Source organism: Cyprinodon variegatus, unplaced genomic scaffold (genome assembly GCF_000732505.1).
Source record: "Cyprinodon variegatus isolate N-32 unplaced genomic scaffold, C_variegatus-1.0 Scaffold235, whole genome shotgun sequence".
NCBI classification, from domain to species: domain Eukaryota; kingdom Metazoa; phylum Chordata; class Actinopteri; order Cyprinodontiformes; family Cyprinodontidae; genus Cyprinodon; species Cyprinodon variegatus.
In genome coordinates this window covers 857,186-883,323 of record NW_015150688.1, presented here as the reverse complement: position 1 = coordinate 883,323, position 26,138 = coordinate 857,186, and the positions used below count along the sequence as shown (strand labels likewise).

General features: G+C 38.1%; 1 protein-coding gene across 1 annotated transcript; it reads right to left on the bottom strand.

Moving 5' to 3' along the window:
• Positions 1-3,917: 3,917 nt before the first annotated feature.
• Positions 3,918-19,405, bottom strand: LOC107088996 (voltage-dependent calcium channel gamma-4 subunit-like). Its single transcript, XM_015381495.1, has 5 exons — positions 18,836-19,405; positions 15,731-15,985; positions 9,950-10,033; positions 8,826-8,966; positions 3,918-8,583 (listed from the first exon to the last, which is right to left on the bottom strand). Exons 1-5 carry the CDS (start codon positions 18,864-18,866, stop codon positions 7,742-7,744), a joined length of 1,353 nt encoding a protein of 450 aa, XP_015236981.1. The 5' UTR covers positions 18,867-19,405; the 3' UTR covers positions 3,918-7,741.
• Between the last annotated feature and the right edge of the window lie 6,733 nt (positions 19,406-26,138).

Below are 26,138 nucleotides of genomic sequence, written 5' to 3'. Positions count from 1 at the left end.
AGTTGTCTCAACTGAAGGGGTAAGTTGAATAAATTTTTGCTTTATTTAAATTGAAATATAAGCTGTAAATATTTGTTAGTCAGAAGATTTTTTGTATCTTTGTTTGAATCCAAAATGGTGGTTCTAGAAGGTGAAGTGACTGCTGGAAAACAAACAGGTTTAAACTGACTGTCCCTAATCTCAAAACAGGTTAAGATTTTCAGAGTGGTTAAAGGTGAACCAGATTATTATTCACTTCGTATAATAATAGGAGTAGGATGTGCCATCAGTGATCACTCTTTGTGAAATGTGCTGACATACCGTTATTGATTTTTATTCTGCCTTTCATTTCTAATCAGCTAGTGAATCCAACCAGAAATGCTTTACATGTTCCAATCTCTGCCTACGTTTAACATCAGAGGATCAATTATGAGACACCATCTCTTACCTTTAATAAAACATTATTAGCTTCTACTTTAACAATTACACAATGAATATGTGATAAAAATGTAAAGGTAAAAAATAGTGTTTGCATAAAAGAAGTTCATTCTGCTTATTTGTATAATGCCAAAAAAAAAAAAAAAAAAAAGCGTTATCTCAAGGCATTTAATTCAATCCGCAAAACACAATGCTACTTTTTAGATGACTGTCATTTCAAGATGGAAAAAGCTTATTTTTTCTAATGATTTCTCTCAAACTAACCATTAGCCTCAGCCTAGTAAAAGTCTCTTTATGATTTACACTAAAGAGATATGAAGGATAATCATATGCAGTGGATAATGTAATAACAGCTCATGGTTTGTGTACTAAATTTATGTAGAGCTTCTCTAGTCATAAATATACCTCAAAGCGATTCACACAAAAACCACATTCACCCAAACACATTTAAACATGCAGATCAGTAGGTTACTTTTGTTTGAACATTTTGTCAAAGGGTACATTGATATTTTACAAGGGAAAACCAGTATTAAACTAACAACTTTTCGATTTTCGATTCCCTTAAGTAACATTATAAGAAAAATTATACAGAGTAAGATACAGACCTCACATGTTAAATACTCTAAATGGTTAGGATTTCATAGGTATCCTTAAGGCAACCTTGCTTCCTCTGAATCTACTTCACTGCAAGTAAGTTAGTTTAAAAAGAACTTGACTTCTCAGTGACAAACCCCTTAAAATACCCTACCCTTCATTAACATATGGCGGTCTGCGTAAGCCTCAAGCTGTTATCAGCAACTGCAGGCATGGACTCCTTACCACTGCAGCCCTATGAAAGGGGAAACATGCAGACAGCAGGCTTCAAACTAAATGACATGAGGAAATGAAAATGCTAAGTGTCTTCTCAGGTGGCAGACTTGAGTTAACACAAAACTGCAAACACAAGGCCATATTGAAAACAGCTTTTTACTTTTTGGATGACAGCACAGTTGTCTGCCATGGATAGGTTAACTTATCTTTAAAAGGTTTGTGACTATAAAATACAGACACTTATTAGAATGCACAAGGCTGATCTGGAATCCAGGTGCAATTTAATTGGGGGAGTAAAGTAATTGGAAAGCATTTGTTTTTATAAATGTACAGATCATCTTTAGATCACACTTAGAGTGCACATCCCTGCTTATTTTGTTCCCTCATTGTGCCTTTTCTGTGTGAAGCACAGTAATGTTGTTAGAAGTTACTGCCTTGAATTATATTAGAATAGAGCTTAATTTATGCATATGTATACAGTATATATATATATATATATATATATATATATATATATATATATATATATATATATATATATATATATATTTATATATGCATGGGACCTTGAGGGTTCTTTGCAGAATCTTAGCTGTCCCTGGAACTGCACATTTCTGGACTAAGATGTCACATGTTTCTCCAAGATATCTGCCCTGAATACTCTGATAATGATGGGCACTATAAGATTCTTCGCCTTCCAGGCTCTCACTGGTTCTTCCCTGAGGCCTTGGTATTTTTCCAATTTCTCAAGTTCTTTCTTTCCTGATGTTACCATCATTTGGGATGGCAACATCGGTCACTGTGTCTGTCCTCTGCTGCTTATGTTATGATCTTGGTACTGGTGTCTGGTCTGGTTACTCTTTTTATTCACCTATTTTGCTCCAACCAGTTCTCATTACCACTCATCTGATCCACCTGCTTAAGTGTCTATTTAACCAGCCTTGAGACCAGTCATCAGTGCTAGATTATTTTGAGCCAGTGGTTAGAACTTCTTTTGTTTTCTTCTATTTCTGAATGCTTGATCCTGCCCCTTTCTGTCTCTCGACCTTTGAGCCTGCCTGTCCCCATTCTGATCTGTTTGCCTGATATGTCTTCGGACTCCTGCCGGATCTCTGCCTGTCTGTGAACTGAGCCTGTTACTGTTTTTCCAACCCCGTTTTGGATTCTTCCCTGGTACCTCTTTGCATCTCTGAGCTCCTGGCTCTGACAACCAAGCACGTCACCAACAACGTCTTTGGCTTTCTGATTCTGATCCCCTGCCTTTCCTCCAATCATGGATACATCAGGGTCTTGGACTCTCGGGATGTCGCCCACCGTGCCTTGTTGTCAACCGACCGGCTGGAAGCAATCTCACCCTCTGAGATTGGACTGAATTATAAGACCAGGTTAGTGACTCACATGTTTATCATTCACCTCCAGATGAGACATGGTCACTAACCTGTTGGCTCCTCCTGCAGAGGTTCCTGCCTTAGACGCTGACGCTGTTCACTGCATTTCCGTTTCCAATAAATGTTTTAAGAAATCTGTTTGTCCACCAGGTTGGATGGCCACAACCATTTTCTGTATCTGGAAGCCAGACAGGATCTTAACTCTTTCATTCTCCACCACATTGGGGTGTGGGAATCCCAATTTGACCTGGGGGTCTCCAGTGTGTATTCTGCACAAAAGTTTCTGTATACTATACCAGCCACTGGGTTATGATGTTCCACCTATTCCTTTCCTGCCAGTGTCTCACACCCTTCTGTGAGATAGTGGATTGTTTCTTGGTCCTCTTTTATACTTGGTGATGTTTTCTTGCTATAGTGACATCTGCAAACTTTGATAGATTCTAAGCCTATAAATATGTTTATATTTTAACCTAGACATATCAAACATTTATGGTGCAAGTTGTGAATGTTCTTTTTCTTGGCATATTAAATAATCCATCATTAATGTGGAGGAGATCAAATGGTTCCCATATTAACAGAAATTATTCTGGGATGTTTTCCTGAAGTCTGACTTTTTACAGTAGACTCTATCTCCAAATAACTAGACATACTTAAGGAAATACATTCTAAAAATCGAGGCCCAAATCTATCAACTATTGGTTATGATAAATTTGTTGTAATAATGTCACAGGTAGAGCTCCTTAGACTGAAGCCAATGTTCAAATAAGAGAACTTAATGTTGGCAACAGCTTTAGCTGTATTGGGTCAGTACATACTGTACTGTTGTTCTTGACAAAAGCTTCATGTAAAACCAAATAAACAGATTCTCATTCCCAACTGTCAGTATCTGAAAAAAATAGATCTAAGTTAGGAAAATAACAGTGAGTTTATTTTTCACATATCAGGGTTATGAAAGTGGAGTTTAGTAAAGAAATATAATATACTGTAGTAAAATATTTTCTCATTCCTGTTGCCAGACGTGGGCCAGCCAATTAAACCTTTGACACCAAACCCACAGTTAAACATAGTTTGGTAACCAAGCACATGTGCCTAAGGTGTATGACTGTAGATTTACTGAAGGATTAAAAACATATTGGGCCTGAACTGTTCTCATTCCGTGGCGTCTCCAGAGAGGTTTTTCATCTAAAATCACATAATTTCTTCCTTTGGATGTTTTTGTTTTCACCATACAACCAGCATTTCTGGAACATTTACAGTAAATAAATCACCAAACACAACAAAATATACGTAGAGAACTTTATTGAATATATCTATATATTTATATCTTATATATGCCTTGTGTTTTTGTTTTTTTTGTCATTTCCAGAGAGGATCTGAATAATGTATTGCTTCCCTTTGTCATTAGTGTCCCTTTCTTGAATTTATCTGCTGAAAGGAAATATGAAGGTTCATCTCTGAATAGTTTCAATTCAGACTTGCGTCGGTAGCCAAAGTGCTGGGAAGGGAACTCAGTTTTACATTGGCTTTAGAATGGCTTTAACATCAGTACATTAACATAAAATACAAAAAATAAAATCGAGCAGTTCTTACAAACACTTCACAAAGATATGTAACTTTAGACACATGTCAGTAGGCATGGAGTGGGACCAGCTATCCAGAAATATCAAGGATTGAGAATATTACAGTTTCAAAACCACTAAAATATCAGACCTTTTCTACAATTTAAAACATTTGAATGGCAGAGAAAGTGCCAGAGAGATTCTCCTTTTTGTATAAAACACGATGTAATACGCAGCTAATACCCCTCCCCTACATGTTGCTGTGAATCTGGAATGCTGAAAGAAACCTCCAAACTTTTCCTTTCCCTGCAAGAAAAAAATAATAAAGACTGAAGGACTCTGACCCATTACTATGGTATTTTTATAGCAGTAATAGTGACATCTATTACTGCTACAAAAAATAAAGACTATCTATAGTCTTCTGCTTTGAATGAAACTAGCTATTATTATCTAGCAGTTTCATGAAACTATAATATTTTTACTGGGCCATGCCTACATCACAGTATTTACATACATTTCTCCATTAGAAAGAACAGACATACTTTGTTGTACATAACATTTACTCTCTGAAGACATTTAGCATCACCAACACAGACCACAGGTAGCTCATTTCGCCAGCACTAAGGTTATCAACTATCTGTTGCAGCAACTGGTGTCACCTGTTAAGTCCCAAGATACAAGTGCTGGAACTCTAAAACAATAGAACATTAAGAATATCTATTCATACCACCACCAAAATAAATATATTGATATAAACTCTATCACCTACAGGTATACACTGGTGAGAACAATAAAAAACACTGATTTTTAGGCTACGTTGGTTATGTGTCAATTGATCTATGCATTTCCTACAAGGAAATAATAACAAGATGAGTGGAAGAAAGACAAGAAATGTATAAAAACAGACGCTAACCAAAAATAATTAAGAAATATATACTTAAGAGAAAAAAGTGAAGAAATAGAGAAAAAATGCCAACACTGTTAATTGACAGAAATAATCCAATAAATATAAAAAAGTGAAACCCATTAGAGAGAAAGCTTTTACACTTCCACTAAATTATAGATTAAAAAAGTAGAAAAAAAAAATGAATTAAAAACAAACAAATATGTGCCCGTTTATCGCCATAAAATGATTAAAACCATACATGGTTTGAAGGAAAATAACAAAAGCTGTAAAACAAAATGCTGTGCTTTTGAGCACAGCAAGTAACCCCGAGTTGATCCAGTTTTATAAACGAGTCAGACACTGCGGTTGTTAATGGGCAGCCTCCAGTCTCAGTGTGCTTGGCCAAAGCACAGCATTGATCAAATAGAGCATGCTCAGTCAACTCTCCCAGCACAAACAAATGCAAAAACAACAATAAAGATAATATTGAACAAAAATAACAAATGTAGACCAAATAACCTATCTCTCTACACCCACTTTATGCAAAACTACTTATTTTTGCATTAAAACAGCAGAATAAATATATGAAGAGGATTTGGAAAATTAAAAAAAGAACATTTCAAAATATAAAAATACCCTGCAACAACCAGTTTGATCATAGAACACTTAAGAAGTTACAATCTCCTGAAACCTAGAGACGATGCTCACTTACCATGTTCACTAAAAAAATGTCAAAACTCAAAGTTTATCTTCAACAGACATGAAATGTTTTTATACTTTAATAGTTAGATATTATATTTTATTTTACATTTATTATTCTACTTTGTAAAACAGTATATAGTTAGAGCTATAGAAAGACAGAGGGAAGAGGAACTATAGAACTTTTTTCTGCCTTCTTAATAACAAGTGTTGGGTTTATTAGTTCATTTAAAAGTGCATTTGGGTTTCCATACAACCCTGTGGCCATTCAAACAATACTAGAGAAATATTTCTGGGGAATCCAATTATGGTAATACACATCCTGTAAAATGTGTTCACCTAAAATTCAACTAAATTCTTTCACTACTCGTATTCAATAATGTATTTGATACTACTTTTTCCACACTTACTCGAATAAGTCAATATTTCATTGTGGGCTACACCTGAAAGTAATTTCCAACCTTTGACGCTAAATAAAATGTCACCCCCTGAGAGTAAATTGATTCCAACCCCATCCCTCATGCCTGCCTTATCAGCCCTTAGCAAGAACATTCAACAGATGCTGCCTTTGAGCCTTCAGTATCTAATTATTTTCATAAGCAGTCATAAAAAGCCCTAAAGCATTTTAAGCAATTAAATATCACACAATGTGCACAACATTCCCTCTATGAAAGTTAAACTTTCATTGACTTGGAGCTTCCTGGTGACACACAATGATCATAATTTATGAGCAGAGTCAAAAGTGCAGCTGCTCATTCGTTTTCACTGCAGTTATGATCACTCCCTAACTAAATAATATACAGTATTTTGCTAGAAGCCTTCTCATCCTAAGCTCTACTTGTACAATATGCTGGATATGTTCATATTTCACAGAAAGGAATCACCTAATATGAAAACAGTATAGAATACTAATAAACCTAATGTGAAACTAAGGTAAGACTTAAGGTATATATACATTTTAACAGTCCCTTGTTTAAACAACAGATCAGATAAATTCATATATCTGGTGAAATTATTTGTTTAAACACTAGGTTCTTAATATCCCTAAACATTTTCACATTTTCATTCAACATACAATTATATATTGTATTGTATTTTCCTCAAAATTTTGTGTGACTGATAAACAAAAGGTTGTGCAGGACCAAACAAAACTCAAATAAAATTAATAATCATCATTCTGTGACCACACTGCTTCAATCTGTGGACAATGATGGGAATTTTTGGTTTTTCCGTATGTTATTTGGCCATCATCAAACACTCTAATGCCACCATAGCACCTTTCTAATCCTGTTCTTCAGATTTTCTGCACATGTGGCCTACAGTAACTTTCATTTAACGGTGGCTTTTTTCTTAAAACTCTTAAAAAAGGCAGATATGAATAAATTATGTCATACTCTGTGGACCAGAGGTCAAGTAGCCACTAATGATCTAGAATTGGTCCCTGAAAAGCTGAAAAGCTTTTCACGTGGCAAAAATTATGACATTATGTTCCTTGAAACAGATATGTGAAAAAACTATGGCTTTTATCATCTTGGCACATATTATTGGTGATTTCTGAGTGTTTCAGGACTATTGTGAACATTTTAAAACCGAATGGGACAATTGAATTAGTAATTGTCTTTGGAAAGTACAGATTTAAGCCAGGGGAAAGTTAAGGTAAAACTGTACTGTTTAGCTGTATTGGCCGTTTTGTATAATACTTTGGATGAAAAGCAAAAGGAGATCAAGGTAAACTAGAGAAAACTTACTTAAAAATGTTATTATTATATTGCACAGTAGTTTTAAGGCAGTTGTAATACATGTGCACACAGTATTAGGTGTTTTATGACTGTTTATGATACATTTATATTGTATCTATGGCAGTTAGATACCCCAGACTCAAGGACATTAACCCTTACTGTTGAAATGTTGCCCACCCGTTTGAAGCCCTACCTTTTTGAACATCTCCAGGACTTTGTAGCCCTCCTCTGTGAGGTTTCATTTTAAACAGGAGTTGTTTTCCTGTTAAGTGTATCGGAGTTGCTATCTCTGTCCCTTTTGGCTGTCAGTCGATCCAGGGTTCCCACGTTTCCCCTGTCTCGCTCCATTGTAGCTGTTGAAATTGGGGCTGACTGTGCTGTTGCAGCAGCGGAGGTGGAGGTATTCAATGGCGCTGCATTGGCAGCAGCTGCCGCTGCCGCTAGGTTGGACTTGGAGTGAGATGGGAGTGTACCACTGCTTATCGCTGCTCCTCCTCCTGCTCCTCCACCACTGCCACTGGAATCTTTTGGGAAGTAATTGTGAAGCTGATAGAGCGTGGCCCGGTCCACTGTGCCATAGAGAGGCGGGGCACCTCCTCCCAGGCTGCCCAGCTTGGAGTCCCTTGAAAGGGTATACATGGAGATATCCCCACCCCCACCACTCCCACCACTGCTGGTGTGGTGTGGGTTGGGCAGAGTGGCAACGGAGAAAGGTGGAGCAGACGGGGGAAGGGCGAAGGTCTTGGAAGCTCCAACAGGTGAGGTCTCCTGTGAACGAGTCGGGTCGGTAGACCGGGAGCTAGAGCGGGAGCGTCGCCTGAAACGGTAGCTAGGCAGACGCAGCATGGCATGGGTGGTGCTCTTGAACAGGTCAGTACGAGAGCGGCAACGCAGCTCTTTGTTCTTCTCGATGTAGATGTTAACAGCCAGGACTCCAACCATCTCCGCCAGGATAAAGGACAGACCACCAAAGTAAAAGGACCAGCCATAGGAGTAGTGCCACTTTTTATCCTCATCTTTCTTTGGAGAAATGTCGCTGAGGGCTGCTGAGATGTACACTATTACGCCAATTATGTTGCTAAGCCCTAAGGAGATACACAAACATCTAATGTTTCCTTTGAGACAAATCATTCTCAGCTTTACATAACTGTTTTGCCTGTTGACATACTGAAAAAAAACTTACTGTAATTTAGATAGGAAAAGGCAGACTTAATAAGAATTTCATTGTATGTTTCACAGATAGGTACATCATTAACAGATGTATCGCTATGAATAGTTAATTCTACTACACTGTATGGAAATACCCGCAGCAAAGATGCATTCTTACCAGCTGCTACAAAAAGGATTCCTCCACCGAGAATAATGTTCCTTTTGCTCTTATAGAAGCCACTGGAAGCAACGCAGACTCCTCCCAAAAGGAGCAATATGGCACTGAGGATTGGAAAGATACTGGAAGCTCTAACCACACCTGCAGACAACAGAAGAAAAATCAAACAACATTTTTAAGATTCTGTTTCTCACAAAGGTTCACTAAAATTAGGAGCTATAAAAACCAAAAAGCACCCTCCTACAGAAGGCAAAGAGCTACCCTAATATTGCCAGTAAACATCCAGTGCTTTGAGAGAAAGCCTGGTAGAAGGTGTGATTGTCAGACTGGACCAAAGAGGTTTTCTGGCTTTACTTCAAGCCACTGCACTTGGAAGAAGAAGAAGGTTGAGAATGTTCAGAAAATGTCGATGACCTCGATGATATGCAAAGAGGTGGAAATGTTAACCTCAAGCAGAGATTTATGTTAAGATGGAAAAACAGTAATAATGTTACGAGGACAATGGACGGGTCAACATAAATGCCCGGTTAACATCAGTCAGGACAGTGAAGATGATTTGAGCCAACTCTAGAATAAATTAGGAAAAAACCCAATGTTATTCTGGTTTATTTTTATTATTCTATGATTTTATCAATGCAAGGTAATGCATCTGTCAATTTTCTTTGGCACCATCTTGAGAAATAACAAGAAATAAACCATGTGTTACATGCTTTTCAATTGAATACAATGTTACATTAAAGAGATTTCAATAAAGAACAAGATTTTCTTTTAAATAGATATATTTAAATAACATTAATACATGAATACAATCCTTCAATCCATCTGTGAAAAACTCAACCTTGTGTAAATCCCCAGACTACCAACCTCCTAAACATGGACATCCATATCCCTGCACAGAGACAAACTTACAAACACCTTCAGAGACACTTTGCTTTGAAATGACATCTGTGCATTGATGTCCTCCCACTATCCCCTTCTGTCATTTCCGTATTGTGTGTGATTAAAACCATTGTGTGTGTCTGTCGTTTGCTGTGCCGTGTGTGGGTATGCTATTGAGCTGTTATCTAATGTCTGAATGCATTTTTTTGTGTAAATGTAAGGTGCATTCTGTAAGCGTTACTCACGAAGCAGATACTCTGCAGCATCTTGGTCATAGTCTGCGTCGTCAGGAAAATGATTGATCTGGGAACACACACCTCTCTTCAAGCCTGACAGCAATAAAGAAGAGAAAGAGACAAGACAACGATGAAGGATACAGATAAACACTTTGTACAAAACTGTTAGATAGGCTATATTTTCAAAATAAAAATTTATGTAGAAGAATTGCTCTGACTCAAGTTCCATTAAACGTAAACAAATCTCAGACTTGGATACTTAAATGAGCGGAACTGAGGTTTTATTTTACTTTAGATGGTTAATTGATTTATTTTTTTTTTCAGACCACAGTACATATGGTGAAGTTTCTATCTATATATAAGCCTATCTTTCTCTCCCTTTCTCACAGTTGTAATTATAGTCTTTTACCCTTTTGAGAAAAAGAAGGGTTTGGAAAAGACTAAATGAATTTGTCTCACGCATTTACTCTGTTTAAGTTTTTGCTATAAAAATTGCAAAAGAAACAAATGTGTAGAGTAGCATGGTATAACTTTATACCTAATACTCTTCCTAAATACTGAACACAACAGTAGTATCAAGAATATCGATAAAAAAGTTTTAGATAATTCTGTGTCTGCAAAAACAACAGCTATTTTATGCTCAGATTTAGGTCTAGACCTGCTTTAGCTGAAAAAAAAAACAATTTCAGTCTAGAATATTTTGCATCTGAATGGTATAAGCTCTCCGCAGGATTGGTTCTGCATGCTTAATATGTTTTCTTTGTTCAACACAGCAAATTTAAATGAGCCAACAGTTCTCTGCAGACTTCAACAATGTACTAGCAAGTAGTACATTAGTGTTGGAAGAGAAAGAGATCTAAAACATGCAGAGCAGCAGCGCTAGTGGGTCGGATTTGGAAACACACATGTAGAATATTTTTTCCTTAATTGATCTCTAATATGTTTAGCTTGAAGCTTGTGTCTTCCATGAAAAATTCATACAGTTTTGGTAAGATAACAAAGGACTTAGTGTAGAAGATCTTTAGGCATGTTGCACTAAGTGGAATGTTTTAAGGACTGGTACCAACAACTTGGATGGGTTTACAAATGCTCTGCTGTCCTACATTAGCAGCTGTTAGGACAGCAGCACAACATGTACCAGGGTCAGTTACAACAATGATAAACACAGTTCACAGGTAACTCAAACAAGTAAGGAAGGAAAAGAAGAAGGTATTTAAAAAGAGCTGTTGAGGTTGTTAACCTACAGGTTTAGAAGGGAAGGTGTGAGATCTCAAAATACTGTTCTCAAAAACCACTGGTTCTCTGAAAACAACAATTGGAGGGGAGGGGTTCAAACAGATCATAATCAATAAATTCAAAGCCTCCCATCTTATCAAGTGAGAAGGACCACTTGTGTCTTAAAACCAATAAGACCAAGGAGATGGTGATCGACTTCAGGAGAAGACCCCCTCTTCACTCCCCCATGAACATCCAGGTGCAGGACATAGAAACGGTGGAGAGTTTTAAATACCTAAGTTTTCATGTCAATAATAAACTGGACTGGACTCATAACACCGGCGCCCTGTAAGAAGAGCCAGAACCGCTTTAACCTCCTGCGGAGGCTGAGGTCCATTTGGAGTGAGCAGGCCCCTGCTTAAAACGTTCTACGACTCTGTGGTGGCATCAGCTCTCCTGTATGATGTTGTCTGTTGGGCCCCTTGCAGCGCAGAGTAGGACAGAAAGAGACTGAACTGGTGAGAAAGGCCGTTTCTGTCCCAGGCTGCACTCTGGACTCAGTGGAGGAAGTGGCTGAGAGGAGGGTGCTGTCCAAGCTTATATCCATCATGGACAACACCTCTCACCCCCTGCACCTGACTGTAGAGGAGCTGAGCAGCTCCTTTAGTGAAAGACTTTTACACTCTGTTTGAAAAATGGAGTGCTACCGCAGGTCATTTATCCCTGCTGCCTTCAGACTCTACAATGCGACACTGTAACAGCAATAACTTGTGAAATATATAATGTGCAATTACTATTTAATACCTCCAAGCACCTTTTCCTTCTTTTGGCACCTTTTTGACTATTTAACCTATGTAACAAGTACATTTCTCCACTGAGATCAATACGGTCAATCAAAAAAAAAAAAAAAAAATGACTTGCAAATAAGCTAAACTGGTTCTTCTGACTCTACTGAGAGTCAACAGTTAACATCCCCTGAACTTCTCCATCCAGCACCAGTGTATACCCGTTAAAGCTTGTTTATGCTTGATGCATCAAAGTTCTGCATGAAAATAAGACATGCTGAAAGTTGCTGACTCACAGTTTGTTGATTTTAATATTCTACCTGTCTTTTCCCCCTTGTAAAAACTATTCTGGCTAACCCTATGGGGGAGTCTAGCCCACAGACCCTAGGTTTAAAAAAACCCCCACTGCATATAGAAGCAGTAAATATGCATGTTTAAACATTCTCAATGCCTTTTCATGTTAAGAAAAATGCAGCTATTTTGTTCCAAAAGTTCCTCCAAATTGGAAATTATGTCACTAACCATGTTTCCACTCAACAAAAAATCTAATTTTAAGCAAATTTAAAAAAAAAGTTGCTTTCATTTGGTTTGAAGCAAATTAACAAGCACTGCAATGCAAATCTATCCATATTATGTTGCCACGCATGGCTGTATTAAACCTAAAGTAGAGGCCGCAATCTAGCTTGGACCACAGATCTGTAATTGGGGAACATTTTAGTAAGATGTGTTGCATTGGGGGAAATTGTCTTTTCTTTTATCATTCTGTTAGTAATGACAAAGTTGCTTCCAGCCATGTTTACGTGAAAATCAAGAACATCTGAGACCAAGAGCTGCAACACCAGGCCAGTCCGCCAAGTTCCTGAAGTTTGTGGATGGTACCACAATGATTGGGCTCCTCTCTTAGGGGGTTAGTTCTGGTGACGTGGTGCAGCCAGAACAGTTTGGAGCTCAGTGTTCAGAAGTACAGATTGCTGTGGAGCACAGCTTCACCCTCACCACCCTGTGCAACTTTCTCCTCCTCACTTAGAAGGGACAGCAGTGGTTGTACATATGTTGACAAATATAGAAGTTTAGCCCACCAAAGACATAAATGAGTCCATTATGTCTTCCCCTGTTAGTATCCTGCAGCCACCACCAGGGAAAAGGACAGACTGCAGCATACCATTTGATGAGGGTGATTAGCCCATTCCTTCAGAAGCTGTACACTTCCAGGACCCAGAGGCACGCAGGTAAAATTGCAGTCAGCCCCTACCAGTCTGCAGAAAAGCTGTTTCAGATTATCTGCTCCCGTAGGAGGCTGCGGCCCATCAGCACCAGAACATCAAACAACAAAAATAGTTTCTTCTCATCTGCAGCTAACCTAATAAACAAGGCCCATATCCCCCACTGTCACTGTTGCTACTAGAGGAAAAAAAAAAAAAAACAAGGATTATTCCAATCAGTTATTCCAAGCTCTACATTCCCCAAAAGCACTTCACAACCAAAACAAATTATCCTGACTAGTCAGAACTTACACAGTCTAACCGACCTCAAGAAAACTAAAATGAATAAAAATTACTCCATGAACAAAAAACAAACAAACAAAGAAAAAAAAAACATAACGAATTTAAAATAAGACCTGGTGAACGTCTGATACCTGTCAAATTTGTATGTAGGTTGTATTTGCATGAAATCAAACCAGCTTCAGCAAGGTTAACACAGACAAAAGCAACCTTCTTAAAATGTGAGGAGCAAAAAAACAGGATCGAGTTGTCTTTTGGTAGAGAGTACACAACAAAAGCATAAGAGTTATCCCATTTAGAAATGTAATTTAAAAAAATGAAAGGTAGGGGAAGTATTTCAAAGGATAAATCACATAGTCACGCACAGATTTGAGACAAATAAATGAAAAAAAAAAAATGAAATAGTGTATAAATAGACTGAGAGGCAGACAAACAATATTAAAGAATGTAGAAAATCCTGATAGAGACCTGAACTACTCATGCATGAAACAGATGCTCACAAAAACAAAGAGAAATTAAATATGTATAATGGAGCTTTAACCTGAATATGACATAGACATTTACTCTTTAACGACAAAACATAAACTCTTATGTCAATAATGGTTGTTTGATCAAACTGTACATCAACAGCAGTCTCTAGGCTTTCAAGAAGCCCAGCTTTTCTTCCATCAACATGACTGAAACTTCTTTAGAGACTTTTTTTAATCCTTGCACCAGAATATTCATCAGTTCAAGTCTTATCAACGATAAATGAAGTTAGAAGCTTTCACCATGTACTTTCTCTGGAGAGGTTACAAGTGACTCATTCGACAATCTGGTTTCAGGTTGCAGTGCAATAGATTCATTTAATCATTCTCTGAACTTTGTGTGATACATTTTATGTTTTTCTTTTACTCTTTATTGCCCCGATCTGATTCACTGCTGTGTCATGTTTACAGATGAAAACTAGGAAAAAAAATATGTTAGGTTGGACTAAAGATCACGGATCATTAAAATGGTTCTCCTTCCTAAAATGGCCTTATGTTGCTTATAGAATTGATTTTCCCATTTAATTGATAAAATCACACACATACGTACATTAATGTGAAAAATAATTAATACATTTTGACCTCCATGACCCTTTTTGCCTTTTTGGAGTTATTTAATGATGCCGCCACCTGTGGCCAAAACATAGAACTCACTCACTCTCGCTTGTTCTCGTAGCTCCGTCTCAGTCTTGACAAGGTTTTTTGTTTTACTTTTTTCACCTTACATGGAGTTGCCATTGGTGTCTGAGTTGAGCTGTATGCCAGTTGCTTCTGAGTATCCACAAAATCCAGCCTGAATGTTATGCTTCAACTGTTTGTTAGGTCAAACCCATTTAGCATGGATGCGCTTAGCGTCACATCACCTGATGTAAAAATCATGAAATAGGCTACATGCTTATAGATGTATTGGTGCTGAATTACTAAGATGTCAGTCTGTTCATTTAACAATATTTTAGTTGTAAAGGGTCATATACAAAGGCTACTTCAAAGATATTCCTTTAGTAAATACTTACACAATATCTCATTAATGTACTTGAAAGAGGCAAAATTAAAAGACCAACATTAAGTTTTTTTGATCATTCGAGTATAGCACAACTAATAAATTCACTGACTGAAGAAAAAGATAACTATTTTATTTTAAAGCAGCTTGTTTCTTCAGCACCATGGAGAGCGTAAGGAAGGCTTGCAAGTTTAAGGTGGAGGATTTGTGGAAAAAGATGCAAATCAGTCAAAACTTTTCTGTAACTAATAGATGGCTGGACGGACGAACGGCCTGCTGGACAGACAGACAGACAGACAGACAGACAGACAGACAGACAGACAGACAGACAGACAGACAGACAGGTTCAATAAGAGAGAACTAATTTTTGTTGTTTTTCAGAAGGATAAAAAGCAGTTCTGTTTATCCTCTATCCATGCAAAATGACAGCAGCAAAAAGGTTCCAATTAGATCTATCCTTCCACCATCAGTGATACATCAACATTGAATAACCAAAGAGCTGCATTAGAACAAGGCTACATTTCACATGAGTCTTTTTTGTGTGGTTATTTCTATGCTCGTAAGTCAGAGGACACCTATTTATGTCAGATATGATTACTTTGACAAGCACATTCACCTCAACAACCCCCACCACCTTACATTGGGCTCACACAAACACACAGAAGAAAAAAAAAAATAAAACCGCACATACACTCATCACACCAGACTTTTTTTCCCTTTTTTTTTTTCTCGCTAATCTGTAACACTGAAACTAGCTCTACCTTCCAAGCAGCAGATCCTCCAGAGGCCAGAGTGGGTGAGAGCCCCTGGGTCTTTCTTGTCCTTGTTGCCGGATGAGTCCTCCTGGGAGGAGTTGGCAGTACTGTTGCAGATGAATGCCCGGGCATACAGCCAATAATCTGTGCCGATGGCCACCGTCATGAGGGAAAACGCTGCGAAAGCCCCCATAGTGGTCAACAGCACCTGGATTCCTCGCTCGCACCAAACCAGCGCTGGTCGTGGAAGGAAGCTAATGTCTATTACAAAACAGGAAGAGGAAAGACATCATAATGGTTTTAATTTACAGCTGAATTTAAACAGCTTTAATAAACAGATGCGATTTCTTTTGTTTTTTATTTGAACAATTCTTTCTCACTTCTTTCTCGCTCATCATATCAAATTCTCCAACTGGTGAAGTTTTACCCTTTAGGTCAGACAGCAAACCTTGGTGTATCTTGTATTTTTTTTTTTTTAGCCACCTACAGTCTTATGAATCTTACATTAGTCAGAACTGCATAATAATTCTGTCAGTTTGAAAATATCTTATAAGTTTAGTGTTTTGATCAAAATTGCATAAATTTGCTTTCATCAAAAGATCTTAGTTCATGTTTCTCCCAGGTGATGATTAAACCATAAAAACAGGCCTTAGCTGTCACATAAATGTTAAACTTTTCACACACAAATAGAGCGATTGACCTCATGGGCACCGTGGGGATGACTGATGGGACCTGCTGATGGCATTGACTCCTTTCACTGCAATGTATGTAAGCACACTTGAGTAGCTTTTGATGAAAGCACAGCATACAGTACATGGCTCAAAGCTGTGAGGGAACGTTGGCAGAGAGCAGCCAGCTGAGAACAAAATGTCCATACTATTAGAACATGAAGTTTAATTAGAAATATGGATGCCAGACCATTGGTAATGTTAGTAATAATTTGTATGTTATCAAATGCAGTGATATAAAGTTATTCCTTTATGTTCTTGCAGATATGTTTGGTGTATAGATCTGTAACAACTAGATATGACATCAATACAGATGATGTTTTAGCTAGGACAATTTGATTCTGTTAATTAAGTTCTGTAAAAATTCTTCAGAAAAACTATAAGAAGTAAATTTTTAAGAGGAAAGCATAACTTCATCTGTTTTGACTGATAGGTATTGAATGGTAGCTGGCAGGTCAAGAATTAAAAACAAAAAACAAAGTTTTTGCTCCTTTTCATTTATAAAAATTGAATTATTAAAATTAAAATAAAAACCCTTGAAAACCTCCAAAGTTTTGTTCAGTTAAATCATTAACCTGCCATTGTTCTATGATCAATATGTTTTATTAATAATCTTACCAAGGTTAGAGACACTTGCTTAAACAGATAAAATGGTCTCAAAATTGCTATTAGTTTTTTTTTTAATTATTATTCAATAATTCCTTTACCCAATAATTTATTCTGTTTATTTACTTTATAATAAAATATTGTATTTTGGTATTTTAGTTTATTGCCAAGGTTCTTGCATTTGATAGTTAGATTATAAAGGGATTATACACATGGTTTGCTGATATGCGTTAAACTCCTGTAAAATCCTAATATTTGCATATTTTTTCAAATCAGAATCAATTCAACATTTGCACAGAGCTTTATATTAGGTTTTATTCATCAATAAAAAAATCTGTTAAAAATGACAATCATTTGCTCAGAATGTCTGGAAAATTGTGATTGTACTGAAAAAGGTCTAGCAGGGTTATCAGATACTACAAAGAGTTAATCAGCTGAGGATAAAGGGAGATTTGAACTAGAAGGTCAACAGCATGAGGGAGAGTAACAAGGTAACATTAGATAAACCTAACCATGTGCTTGAAGTTAAAAGTGGAAATTTAGCATTAATTGATGTTTTAATCAAGACAAGCAATGTGAGGTTTTCAACCTTTTTGGAAATTGATCTTCCAAGAGAGGTTTTTAATTGATGGTAATCAAAGTCCTAAAGTGCGTCAGTTGTGAGAATGTAACCCCCACCATGACAACACAAACACACACTCTCTCCAAAAAAGAAAGAAAAAAAAACCCCCAACAACCTGACCTGTTGCTCTGAAATATATATTTTTGATGGCACCATATGCATCTGTATGAAGATTAAAATATGCAAGGTTATTATCTTGAATAGTTTGAAAATCTGTAATTCAAATGATAAAACGTCATGGATATTTATTATCTATGCAATAATGTAAAAGTTCCATCCATCCATCCATCCATCCATCCATCCATCCATCCATCCATCCATCCATCCATCCATCCATCCATCCATCCATCCATCCATCCATCCGACAATTATTTTGTTGCTATGTTGACCCTGGCCAAAGAATATGAAGCAACAGGCTCTTCATACCTCTTCTCATACTTTTATACTTTTTGTGGTTATTTAAAAAAAGATTTTATCTTGCCTGTCTGAAAAGGCACAAAAGTGCTTATTTATTTATTTATTTTTTCAAATAATAGTTTTAGGTTCTTATTCCTTCTTCACAGATATAGATTTATAGACAGACAAAATGATTAAAATGAAATATATATTTTTCAAATGTTTCTCCTGTACGATGCCATTATCAAAAATTCCATTTGGAAACTACATTGTGTCCCGTTCACCATTGACACCTAAGGAACATTTTCTTTCATGGTGCTCTTGTTCTGATTGGTTCTATTTTTAGGTGATTTCAGGGATTTGACCAAACTCTGACAGGTTAAGACCATGCATGTAAACATGGCTCAAATAAAAATCAACAAAAATAACAATCCCTTATGCAGCTAAAATTGATCAGCATATTACAATATTATCTTATCAATATCTTTTATTTTAAGCCATCTGTGATTTAAAACGTAACCAAAAGCTCAGCTTCTTACACCACACCACATCTGTATGTACTAAAGTCTAAAATCAGACCTCTTGACACATCTGCAGTTTAAGGTGAGCGCCTGTATTAGTGGGGATATAAGGGTAATTTCCTGCATGACAGTTTGTCTTTCTCTGTTACCTGCTTCATTTGTGGCGTATGTGTGGATATATAAATCCAGATACATATGAGGCTGTATGTAAATGCACATGTGTGTGCAAGTGTGTTACCTGAGGGTATGCTTCTCCCTTTCGTCTCCATCTTCTGTCCCTCCTACCGCTGCTTCTGTTGCTGCTGCTGTTCTTCTTCTTCGTTAGTGAAGAGAGCTTGGTAACCCCGGTCCGAACCGCCTCCATCCACCGTTTATCCTTCGCTTTCTCTCCCCTTCTCCTCCCCTCTTATCACTGCCACTTCCTCTGATCTCTCTTCCTACTTCTTCACAGTCTCTTTTCTTTTTAGTTGTCTCTGTTTTTTCTATGTTGGGCACTCCTTCGCTTGTTCTCAGCAAGTGGTGGGTGCTTCATGCGGTATCCTCTCCTCTCATTGAATTGTCATGGCAGTCATCTTCTGCTACTGAGAAAGGGAAGAAGGAGGTGGTGTTTGGAAGGTGGGTGAGGAGGGAGCAGATGAGGGAGACTGCCAGAAAAGACAAAAGAGAAAGGGACAGAAGCAAAGGACAGGGAATGGGATGTGAAGAAAGCATAGATGAAATGAGGTGGGTGGTGATTTCAATTTTAAACAGGATTCTCCAGGACAAAAGCATGAAAACAAGCCTTTTTTTAAACTTCAGATGATTTTATGGCAGTTTAAAAAAATCAGATTTAAAAAAAAAAACAAATGCCAATGGGAAAAACAAGCCCCCCTATAAAAAAAGAGAAGCTGGATTGCCTCCACTGAGAGAGATAGATAGAAAGAGAGAGAGAGAGAAAGCAACAGAAAAGAACAAGCGATGGGAGAGAGCGTGCTCTAGTCCATTGCCATGGCAACAGTGAATTCCAAAGTCTATGGTGAAGCTGGCAAGTGTGCATGTATGTGTGTTTGTGTGTTTGTTAGTGCGCAGTGCTGTGATGGGGGAGTAAAGGGATGGATGTAACAACTGAGAGGATTTTGTTGAGATTAAAGAAAAAATAGAAGTGTGGGAATACTATTTGCATAGAGAAATGCTTAAATGTTGACACGGGCTGCCCAAACACACGGATTTATGTAGTGGACATGTATTCAACTCTGAAGATGAGGAATGAACATTCACAGGAGAGATGACAGACTTGTGAGTCATTTGTGCTGCGGTCACAGCATCTTGGCATGCTTCATCCATCCAACTTTCTTCCTGTTGGTGTGATAGCTTAATCACAAAAACTTAGCAATGGTTTTTACTTTGATATGAACTATGTGAATCTCTCACAGTTTAAAGATCAAGTGGGGATTTGACACTCATTCCAAGGGCATTCCAGCAAAGGATCTGCATTTTACCCTGAACTAACATCCTGCATTTCTACATTTTTCCTGGAGAGGACATTTACATCAGCTCTGACAAGAGGTCAAGTTTTACATCTGTTTGTTTTCATTTTCCTCCCTCAAGCTGTTGCAAAAACCACGGGGCACCCTAAGTCCAAATGAGAGGTGTCTGTGTCACCGCAGCATGAAGTATTAAGTTGTTTCATGTGAACAGCAGATGTAGAGCTCATTCACAGCACAAATTCGTGTTCTGAAATTAACCAGGAAAAGCAGCAATATCATGTTTAATATCTAAATAGAATCCTGAAATATAGGATCTGGCAAGGGTAATCACACTTCTTGGACCTTTGTATGTTTTTCCACGAATCAGCTAAATCCACCTAACAGTTTTCACTGGGATTTTAGTATGTTTTGATGGTGGACCAGGGCTGGTCAATGCTGCCTCTGCATTTTTTAAATATTTTTCCTTCCTTTAACACAGAAATTATGCTTGTGATAGAAGCTGTGCTAAAGCATGGACAGCATCCAAAATATTGGCCTTGTAGGACCAAAGCTGCCACATTGTGATTGACAAAATGATCGAATGGAATAATAATTAATACATGGCTTTCAACATTTTTTCACACATACAAGTCAGAAAAAGTTTGTTTGACATTTGCAATCCGAGCTGTAGTCAGAACTTTTTAAAACCACTTCTTGCTTCAGATAGAACTGCACAGTTTTCCTTTCCCAAAAAGTTCTTCAAACTCTTATTTTAGAAAAACAGGAGGTTAAGCCTGGTCAGACTGGATAATGGTTACCTTACAACTAAGATGAATTGTTGTGAGAGTTGTGAATTTGCAAACTGCCAACAGTACATCATACCAGAGGCCAGCAGTTGCTTTAGCTTCAATAGAGAAATATTTCAGACCAATGAAATGCAGTCACATGTATGAGGTCATCCAGAGGTGGAAGGTTGAAACGAAATAAATTTGGCTGCGGCGGTTTTAGGCGGAACAACCTATATTTCTTTTTTAAAAAGTGAGCCAAAGGATGGGATTTGCCTTTGTGGATAAGTAGCTAGTTCCACATTCCCCCCATCACCATATTTGGTAAAAGTTTGATTTATTGGTTGATTCCGCTCGTTGTGAAACAAATCAAGCTGCTGCTGTGATTGGCTAAAAATCTTGACATTTGAGGCCGGTACCCAATCAGCTTGAATAATTGTACTGAATGCCCCTTCCTTTTGCAAACTCTTTATACATGAGGCTTTCTAGTTCGATAAAGTGTAGTTCAGTTTGAATTCTTGACAGTATCAATTTGACTTTTGCCTGATTAGGATAATGGATGACTTTTACACTAAATATTGATCAAAACCATTACATTCTCAGTCTAGCCAGATATTTCTGGTCGTCCATCTGAAATATTATCCTGTAATCATGTTTTACACCTTTTTCAGCATCTATTTGGTTTTCTGGTAGTCTCCCACATCTGCTTCCCCCTCACCCACCTTCCAAACACCGCCTCCTTATGTTCCGCAGGCTTTTAAGGTTTCTGTAATTAAAACTTTACTTAAGAAACCTTTTCTAGATCAAAACAACTTGTTTAATTATAGACCTATATCTAATCTTCCGTTCTTATCTATAATTCTTTGAGACAATAGTTGTTAAACAAGTGTGTGAGCACTTACACCATAATAAATGTTTTGAAGCTGAACAGCTCTAGTTGAAGTCACTATTGATGTTCTCATGGCCTAAGATAACAGACTTTTATCTGTACTTGTGTTGTAAGATTTCAGTGTTGCATTTGATAGAGTCGATTATAATATTATTTTAAGGGTGGGCATAGACTGTATGATAAATTTTAATTGTTGTACTCAACTACAACTCGAACTCTACAATAAAACCACAGGGTTTCACAGTTCCCAGCTTACGATATATGTTCTTACACTGTACGATCCAATGCTCTGATGCAATCTATATTTAATTTGATTTTGACAGTGGGCAAGACACTATCTAATAGGGTAACAGTAGAGAACAAATGTGTTAAACTGAGAGTCTGCTTCTTTGTCTGCACCCTAGACTAATACATTTGCCCAGATTCCTAGAAAGAAGAGCTTTACCATCCAAACTGGGATAGATGTCATCTCTCCGTTTCAGAACAGGTTTTCCTCAAAATATCAAATAAGCCAAATATCAACAAAGCCTTCATAGTTTAGGGCACCACCTAGAGAATCAGCAGTTGAATGATAACATGCAGCTAAACATGTCATCACTGGTCAAGATATTATGGTATTTGTATAGAGAGCCATCAAAAGTTTGGTCACAAATGGGATTAAAAGAAAAAGAAATAACTGTCAAAGATGTGCGAAGATTAAAGCATAAATCTTCCAGAAAACCGTTGTCTTCCACTTCTGTCTTATTTTACACTTGAAACACAACTAGGGTATCTTTATTTACAAGATATTCCAGTTCAAAAAGATGGCTTAGCTAAAGAAGGGTGAAACCTAATCACCAGTGACCAACACACATGAGCTTAAGTTTTTAGACTGAGCCAAGAAATATCTGAAGAGAGAGTTCAAAGGTTTTATGGCCTGATGAAATAATAATGACCTGTGACTGAATGAGTAACAGACAGATCTCTACTTTAAGTTAGATGCCAGCTAGGTGGAGGTGTAGCACTGGTATGGGCTGGTATTAAGAAAAATGACCTGGTTGGATCTTTCCAGATTCAAGTTGATATTTTATTATTTTTACAGTCAACACCAGCATTTAAGAAAACTTCATGGCTTCTTTGTAACTGCTCTGTAAAACCAAATTACAGTCAATGTATCTGTCTGATTAGTTCATAACTGTGCTGACATCTTAAAATATTTAAACCCAACTTCGTCATTGCAGCTAAGTTTGTTTTAAATAACTTACATGAATTAGGACAGAGCAGCTGCCCAAATCTGTCTCTCCAAAAATGCCTGCAACCTTCCCTCCTTTGATGAGAACAGCCTGTTCCTGCTGCTCAAATTAAAAGTGCAGCTGTGAGCTCAGTGGCTCTGACAGCTTTAACTCAGTCCCAGTCGCAGGAAATCTGAACTTCTGAGAAGAAGTTTCAAACTTTATAATTAGTGTCAGGTGAGCTGAGATCTAAAGCTGATAATAAAGATAATACTGTCCAAAAGAAAAACTGGAGAAAAAAGTTTTTAGCAGTATATTAATTGACAAATCTATAGGCTGATAAGGGATTTCCTCAGGAAATCTTCTAAAACCAGAACTCAAGGACAGCCTCCTGAAGCTCTTATAAACCATCAACACCATTTATGTCAGGCCTGCCAAGTTACACCTTTAGATTTAAGTTTGTTTCCAGTCAAGTTTAAAGTCAGGTTCCTAAGGAAATCGTCAGGATAAAAGCTGCAGTATATATTGGGATCTATGTTAGATATATTGCACTTTTGTTTGTTCATAATTGGAGTAAAGCATAGCTGGTGGTTCTAATAATGCACTTAGATACTGCATATAACAGCATATTTAAAAATGGCTTTACTGCCACCTAATAACCTGCAAACAAAACATCAACATGTTTTACTATCCAAATGTGTTATGAAATGACTGACTCATATTTTGGTGTGTGATTTTTAGGCCATAAGTGGTGGTATCTAAAATTATATATTTTTATTGATTTATATTTTTGGTCTATTACATTTTTTTCCCGCTGAGTTATGTTAAATTAATATCAAGATTTGATTACGTTTAAGATTCACTCCAAAATATTTGGAGAAAGCAATCTGCTGAAAAGAGTGAGTAAAAAGAATAAGAACCACCAACTTGATAAATCCTTCCTTCGGAAAAAGATTTTAACTTATTAGTAACAGAAAACAAATAATGCATTTAATAGCATAGATTTGCTTTTCTGTGGAAGCTTTATGACTTCTTCCTAAAGCTACTGTTTTCTTTGTGTGTGAATTTTAATTTCAGAGATATTCTTGGGCTTTTGAGTTTTTAAAAGGTTTTTTTTTATTTTCAAAACGGAAAACAAATACTAAGGTTTCAAAATAAAAATATAATTGTATTACTGAAGAATTGCTTTCTTTCTCATCGTCTTCTGCTTTACCCCACACCAAATCACAGAGACTCCCAGACTGCCCTCTCCCCATACACTTCTTCCAGCTCTGCTGGGGAAAATCTAATGTTTTCCCAGGCCAGTCGAGATACATAGTACCTCCAGGTCATGATTCTGATTTCATGATCATAGGTGAGGATATAAAAGTAGACTGATCTGTAAATCGACAGTTTTACCTTTTCTCTTAGCTCTCTCCATGACAGACCTATGCAGTTTCTGCATTAAAGCAGCACCCACATGCTCCGTCTATCAATCTCCCACTCCATTCTCCCCTCACAGGACCCCAATATATGCCCCAAGACACTTAAGGTAGGAACTCTTATCCATCCTGAAGGAGACAACCAACCTTTCTCCAGTTGACAACCTTGGAGGAGTGATTCTCATCCTTTGCACTCAACTGCAAACCACCCATGTACATGCTGTAAGTCTTGGCAGGACGGAGCTGGTCTACTGTTTCAAGGCCAGTACAAAAAACCACACTAAGGCTGAGGTTCGACAATCAGCGGAACTCTCCACACCAGGACCCTGGCATAGGCCTTTTAGGGGAGGCTGAGAAGTTTGATCCCTCTATATTTGGAACACACCCTCCGGTTCCCCTTCTTATGAAGAATCGATAAGTCTTCTTGTTCAGCTTGATGGTATCCCTTACAGTTGGTGTCCAGCACTTGATTCTGGGATTTCCACCAAAACAGGCACAGCAGACCTTAGGACCACAGATACGGGCGGCTGCATCAACAAAGGAGGCAGAGAACATGGCCCACTCGGATTCCATGTCTCCAGCCTCCCCCAGAATCTGGGAGAAGCTCTCCCAGAGTTGGGAGTTGAACACGTCCCTTACCGAGTGCTGAACCAGATGTCTCCATCAGACCCTCCCTACTTGCTTGTGCCTGCTAAGTCTGTCTGGCCTACTTCTCTTCCAGCATATCCAGCTCACCACAAGGTGTGATCGGTGTACAACTCTGCTCATTTCTTAACCAGAGTGTCCAAGATATGCAGTCAGAGCTCAGAAGGTTAGACTGCAAAGTACATCATCAACTTCTGGCCTGGAGTGTCCTGGTGCCAAATGCAGTGATGGACAACTTTATGCTTGAACATGGTGGTCATTATGGACAATCTGTGGCTTGCACAGAAGTCCAGTAATGAAACAATGTTCAAGTTCAGAGCTGGGGGAACGTTCCTTCCAATCACCCTACTGGTGTTTCCCACTTGGGAGTGAATATGCCCAGCAGAATGATGGAATCCCCAGGAGGGGTGCTATCCAACACTCCCCAAGGACACTAAGAAGGCCTGATTCTCTACTGTCAACCTTCCCCACCACCCAGAAGGAGAAGGCAAGTGACCCTCTTGTTCACCGGGGTTAAGTCCAACTAGAGACAGCAAAGCTGGGTTGAGACAAGCAGACTTATCCCCTCCCTTTGTGTCTCCAAACGGGCCTCTCCAGAGTAAAAGAGTTCAGCAACTCTCAAGGAGTTGGGTTTCAGCGCCCAGCTAATGTTTGAAGAAGAGGCCAACTATTTCTAGCCAGTATTGCTCCACCTCGTGCACAAACTCAGACTCCTTCCTCCCCAGCAATTGACATTCCATGCCCATAGAGCCAGCTTAAGTGCCTGTGGATCGGGTCACCTCTACACAATCCTCTCTGCACCGGTCCCTCATGGTTTCACATCTAGATGGTTGCCCACTGGGGGATGGCCTTGCTCCGCTCCTCTGGGTCGGGCCTGGCCAGGTCCAAAGAGGTAGAACCTGGCCACCAGGCACGAACCCCAGGCCTGGCTCCAGGATTGGGTTCTGGCTCCACCATTTGACGTCACGTACATCGTACCTTGATTTAATTGTCTTTATAGGGGCTTTCAGAGAGCTCTGTTTGACCTGACACCCAGAGCCTGTTTGGCTTGGGAGACCCTATCAGGGGCATTTAAGCTCCAGCCAAAAATGCCTCTGTAATCATCCAGGCACAGAAACCTCTCCACCACTTTAAGGTGATTCAAG